At 35.8% G+C, this 5,704-nt stretch overlaps 2 protein-coding genes across 3 annotated transcripts; one reads left to right on the top strand and one right to left on the bottom strand.

Moving 5' to 3' along the window:
* LOC104723116 (rRNA biogenesis protein RRP36-like) lies at nucleotides 1,197–2,817 on the top strand. Of its 2 annotated transcripts, none has more exons than XM_010441430.1 (5): nucleotides 1,197–1,475; nucleotides 1,615–1,684; nucleotides 1,809–1,924; nucleotides 2,029–2,150; nucleotides 2,238–2,817. In XM_010441430.1, exons 3-5 carry the CDS (start codon nucleotides 1,823–1,825, stop codon nucleotides 2,383–2,385), a joined length of 372 nt encoding a protein of 123 aa, XP_010439732.1. In that variant the 5' UTR covers nucleotides 1,197–1,475; nucleotides 1,615–1,684; nucleotides 1,809–1,822; the 3' UTR covers nucleotides 2,386–2,817. The 2 variants fall into 2 exon arrangements, with proteins under 2 accessions (XP_010439732.1, XP_010439731.1); XM_010441429.1 differs by having other exon boundaries at nucleotides 1,197–1,503.
* Nucleotides 3,757–5,532, bottom strand: LOC104723115. The gene is made up of 8 exons (XM_010441427.1): nucleotides 5,397–5,532; nucleotides 4,976–5,044; nucleotides 4,852–4,881; nucleotides 4,721–4,753; nucleotides 4,518–4,588; nucleotides 4,303–4,384; nucleotides 4,118–4,210; nucleotides 3,757–4,027 (listed from the first exon to the last, which is right to left on the bottom strand). The coding sequence occupies exons 1-8, from the start codon at nucleotides 5,502–5,504 to the stop codon at nucleotides 3,971–3,973; spliced, it is 543 nt and encodes a 180-aa protein (XP_010439729.1). The 5' UTR covers nucleotides 5,505–5,532; the 3' UTR covers nucleotides 3,757–3,970.

Below are 5,704 nucleotides of genomic sequence, written 5' to 3'. Positions count from 1 at the left end.
GGGGGGGGGGGGAAGCGGAGCGGGTTGTTTGCCACTGGATGGGGTAGAAGCTCGAGTATAGACAGCAGCAAACTTTGAGGAGCCGGGTACTACCCTCCGAAGGGGCTTCTTCTTCTTCTTAGGCATGAGCAGAAATTTCCAACCACCGGCGTGAGGCCGACATTGGGGGGAGAGAGGGGGGGGAGGAGGCTTCTACGTCGCCTTCAAAGAGGAGGAGACTTTTTCTACAACCAACCAAATCATTTTTTTTTCAAATAGGAGAGTGTTGTTTTGCTGTTTTGCTCGACCTTCCCTTTTGTCTTAACCACATGAGTTTTCCCAAACTCAACTCCTCTTCTAAAATTTCTTTCTAAGATGATGTTGCAATTAAGAGTTTTCTTTGGTATTTTTTCCATTCAAACTCACTCAAAAATGAAACAATAAGTAGTAAAAAGAAATGAAGAATATACTAACCAGAACCAACTACAGCACCGGAGACACTCATACTTGAAGACAAGTAATGTCGTGAAAAGCACTACGCAATTGAAAAAGCACAATAAAAATTAACATTGTAACACAGACACATTATGTCTGATGAACTCTCAAAGCCGAGAAAAAAGTAGAATGACACAATTGTCTCTAAGAGTTTCCCATCTCTCTGAAATTGCTCATATCTGGATCCAGAAACAAGAAAAACAACCAATTAACCACTGATATGAACTAACTACATACAGAGAAGCACATGTACTTTAACGGCAAAAAATAATCTGATTCTTTCAAAAAATGTTTGACAAGACATTGATTAGTGAGAAATTTAGCTAGCCATCAAACAACAATCGAAGGTATAACCACAAAGATTTGCCTAATTCTGATAAATTAAGCAATTTGTAACTACATCATACCCAATTAGGTATAACCACATTATACTAGAATATATACCCAATTCACCATTTGTAACAGTTCATTCTACATTTGTAATATCTACAGCACTAAGACCATCTCTATTGGGAAGTACTCAGTGGATTACTCTCATATTTGGGGCCCAATATGTTCTTAAAATACTCATTTCTGAGTCCAACAAGCAGACTATCGATGCTGTAGGAAGCAATTGGAACAACCCTTTGAGCAACGCGACGTGGCGTTTGCCGATTGGTGGACTCAGAAATATAAAAGGTATTTTTTTCTTCAATTTTTCTTTCGTTCTTTCCCGACACCATCTCTCTCTTCTCTCTTCTCTCTTCTTCGTGGGGGATATAGAACATGCGATTCATCGATGAAACGATTGAATTTTCCGATTAAATCTCGATGGTTGATGGTCATCCGGAGGCTAATTGGAGTCTAAATCGGCGTAGCCCTAATATTAGGGTTTGTCACTTTGGTTCTCAAGAGAAACGACGGCGAAGGTTTCACAGTGGTGGGACAACGACGACGGAGGATTGGTGGGATAACGGCGGAGGTCCGGCGAGGTCCACCGGCTAACAAATCGGAGAGATATGGTTCGTCTTCTGATCTATGATTTGTCGGGTATCTAACTTTCTCTTATCATTCAAATTATTGAATTTGTTCGTTTATTATTGAATTTGTTCATTTACTATTTGGTCTTATTCATCCCTTATATGTTGTTTCTCTGTTTAGGTAAGGACAAAGAATGGACACCCGAGGAGCTGGACCAAATAGCCGAGACAGTTGGTTACGGTGCTCTGAAGTAAGTTTTTCTTACCCTGTTTCGATTTGAAGGCACTAGATGTGGTAATAGGAGTATGTTTCTATGTTATGGGTTGAGTTTTTTCTTAGGGAATGTTAAAAAAGCTGTGTTATTTTTTGATTAGGTTCAGGTTTTGATATGAAGGGAGCTGATAAGTTTGAAGCGAGCTCGAGTAGGATAGTGTTTGAGGACAGTGAAGAAGACCTCTCGTGTTCATCTGTGTCTTCTGCAGATGAGGAGGTTAGTAACTTAATAATAAGAGTATTTGGGTGAAACTTGAGACATTCTTATTTGTTGATTTTGAATTTTGAATGATCTCTTTGTTTTTGAATGGGGGAGTGCAGGAAGAAGAAACAGAGAAAGAGTTGACATTTGAGGAAATACATAAGTTGCGAGCTGATGGGTCTAAGCCAGTTACCAGGAAACCAAATCAAGTGAAGAAAATGGGTCGTGCTAACAAAAACAGGTACACACATTGTTTCCCTTTGTTCTTGTTTACCTTCTTGTTGCTTATGTTTTGTTAATCTTTAGTTTTTCATTTGTGATGAAAAAGACCAGTGGAGTTGAATTCTAAAAAACCTGTAAGTCGTTATAGAGAAGTGATTCATGTTCCAAAGAAGGTAATTGTGAAACATTTGCATCTCTGTTTCTCTTTATGTGTTCTCTCTCTCCAAGTGTTTGATCTTGTGGGTGAAACTTGAGACATTCTTGTTTGTTAAAAGAGTTTCTCCAAGTGTATGATGAACTCCTAGTACATACTTTCGTTTTTTTGGTTCTCGAGTACTAGTGGTGGTTCAGACGTTCAGTGGTTGTATTGCAAATTCGTTTGCATGAAAACCAGTTTACGCATCCCACATTTGTCTAGTTTTACGAGATGATCATCATGATTTTTGTGGTGCTGAAGAAGAGAAGAGAAGAGATGGTTGAAGTTGAAGATAACAAAATCCGATGAAGGAAGTCACCTCTCATGTGGTTCACATAGCTCCTTTGAATTAAAGGACACTTGTCTTATTCATCCCTTATATGTTGTTTCTCTGTTTAGGTATAATATGTTTGATGATCTGAATTTTGTAAAATTTTATTTTTTCTATTTTATGTAAAAAAATAATATTTAAATGATTGAGCAACCTGAAAGCATTATTACTCATAGTTATTTCCCCCAAACTCTTTTATTAAAAATTAATAAAAAATATAAATAGGAGAAAAAAAAAAAAGAAACGTTGTTCAAAGTACTTAGGGAAGCAACGGTTCTCAAGCTTTTTTTACAATGTCACTTTCTTATAAGAAATATATTAAAATATTATTTTTAATATATTTTAATTAGATGGTCTAAGTGAGTTTCTACTAGTAATGATGGTCTAAGTGAGTTTCTCTAGTGAAGGGATAATTTGTTAAAGTTTCTAAATGGATTGCTTTAATTAGTTTAGTATAATTATATGATTACTTAATACATGAGCAAGTTGAGAGAAATGCTGGAGTAATGATGCTCTAAGTTGACTTTTATTCATTTAGTAATATTATTTTTTATTACAATGAGATATGAGTTGAATATTAAGAGGGTGCTACCGTGACATAATACCCCTCTAGAGTATATAGTTTATGTTGACAATGACATGAAGTATGAATTAAGGCATCAAGCTTAAGTAGCTCTGAGCAGATTCGTTTCTAAGCACTTGCCAACCATTCGTTAAGCCTCTAAAAGACCAACACGAAGAAATTGAAACCACCGGCTTTGTGTAGTACTAGTTTAATGCACTGGCATATGATTAATTTGTTATTCGAAAGGGATAGTGAAGGGAGATACCTGATTAAACATAACCGAGAAAACAGTTTCTTGCTTAGTCCCACTGAATTTGGAGAAAACGTTAAGATGATGGGTTCACATGAAGGAAATACACAGAGGCTTAGTAGTTTAGTACATACACATCAAATAAAATGAACACAAGAAATCTTATGGTTATGATAATAAAAGCCACAGCCACAGTAAAAAAGCTTATAACAATCTTTTGTAACCTTTTTGCCTGAATTGTAATCGAACCAAAATCAAAGTAACCAGAACAAAACCAAACCGATTCATGAGTAACCTTAGAAAATATTTTGCATGAACTGTTATCAAACCACAAAGTAGCGAGAACACAATGGATAAACCAGTTTAATCCAGATTCTCAGTAGTTTACAATGAAGCAAGTAGTTGTGACTAGATTGATAAATAAAGACTCTAAAAAAACTATATAGAAATGCAGGGAATGAATGTGACATGCTTTTTCATTGCAATTTGCCTTGAAACTATATTGGAGGTAGCTTGTCCTTTCCTTCAAAGTAGCCCGAGAACCCAGCTTTCAGCTGCAAAAGATTATACATTTTGAGGACGATTAAAAACAGAGAATAAGAAGTGAATTCAAGATTCTGAAAATGGAATATAAGTTATAATACCTTTTCGATTCTGGCAATTGCGTCTGAGAAATCTTGTGTTTGTTCTTTGAGCAGGCTGATTCGGGCTTCCTTCTGGCGATTCTGTTCTTCAGCCTGGATAATGGATGAACACGAGAAGAAACCGTTTTCAAAAGATGGCGACATAAGCAAAGGATTAGTTTCTTGTGAACTGTAGTAGTACTTACCCTTTGGAGCAAAGCTGTTAACCTTTGTATCTCATTCTTCTTTACTGTTGTAAGATCATTTGCTATTGCCATTACATCCGTCCTGAGATGAAGTCATGGTGACAGTAATATTCAGAACTCCAAAACATGGGGGCTTTACCAATTGAGGGCCAATGCCATAAATGCATAATAAGAGTAAAACAAAATGGATTAAGCGGCATGCATGAGAGACCTACTTATCTGAAAACAAGGGATCCAAATTCTGTTCTTCGATCAGCTGTTCGACTGTATCAAGAATTGGTCCAACCTGCAAAAAGGGGGAAAAAAGTGTTTCACTTCTTCACAAGTGTGTCATCCATCATAAAGAGGAACAGCTGAAAAACATTCACTAGTTTGTTGTGTAAGAAGCAAAATAAGAAGATGTATAAGTCAAAGGTACCTGAGTTTTGTGACAGTGTTCATCAAAACATGCCTGTAAACAATTCATGGTGAAAAACCTTACCAAAAGTTTCTAACTGATCAAATCACACACACTATATGAATAACCTCAGACAGAGTCAAAAGAGTTACCTCTAATGTCTTATGCAATTTCACAACAACCTAGAAACATGTCAAAGAGAGAGAGAGATATAACATCAAAAACATCAAACATCTACGAAACTAAATGGATTCTACTAAAGAATAAAAAAAATACCTGAGTATATAACCGATAAAGCCTTTCTTGCTCACCCCCACTAAATTTCGATAAAATATAAAAAAAATCCTAACAAAAACACAGAGGCTTTGTTAGTTAGGGATTAGTACATTACACACACAGAAGAAGAAAAAAAAAAAAAAAATTCAAGCTTTGTTTTTTTTACACTTAACTACAGTCTCATCTTCAGTTTACAAATAAACCCTAAAAAAAAAACTTCACTGGATTGAGTTAACAAATCAAAAATCAGAAACAAAACTCCATTCTTATCATCTCAAGCGTTTTTTTTTTTTTTTTTAACTCAAGGGATCCAATTTATCATCGAGAACCCTTAAAAAAAAGACACTAAAACTTTCAATTACTGTTAACAATATTTCGAAACCCAAATTGCGACAATTGGGAAGAGAGTAGTAGTTAGCACCTGTCTGGAGCAAGCAGTGAGAAGACATCGAAGAGCGGATTTGAATAAATTTTTCACACTCGTTTGTCTACAACCCGGAATACTCGTTTCTTGACCCGGTTCCTCCATCTCACCCGCAATGAAAATGATTTTAACCTTCTTTTTTTTTCTTTTTCTTTCTTCTTTCTTTTATATAAAAACAATCTAAAACAGTTGGGAGCTCGGGAAGGCCCAACGGAAAGCTTTACGGCCCATATGTATCAACTTCTTTCTCTTTTTAAAAAAACGCTGCGTTTATAACAAACCCAAAAAAAAAAAAAAAAAAAAAA

The sequence above is a fragment of the Camelina sativa genome, chromosome 11, assembly GCF_000633955.1.
Source record: "Camelina sativa cultivar DH55 chromosome 11, Cs, whole genome shotgun sequence".
NCBI lineage: Eukaryota > Viridiplantae > Streptophyta > Magnoliopsida > Brassicales > Brassicaceae > Camelina > Camelina sativa.
Note: the sequence above shows the minus strand (reverse complement) of the source record. Positions and strands in the feature narration are given on the sequence as shown.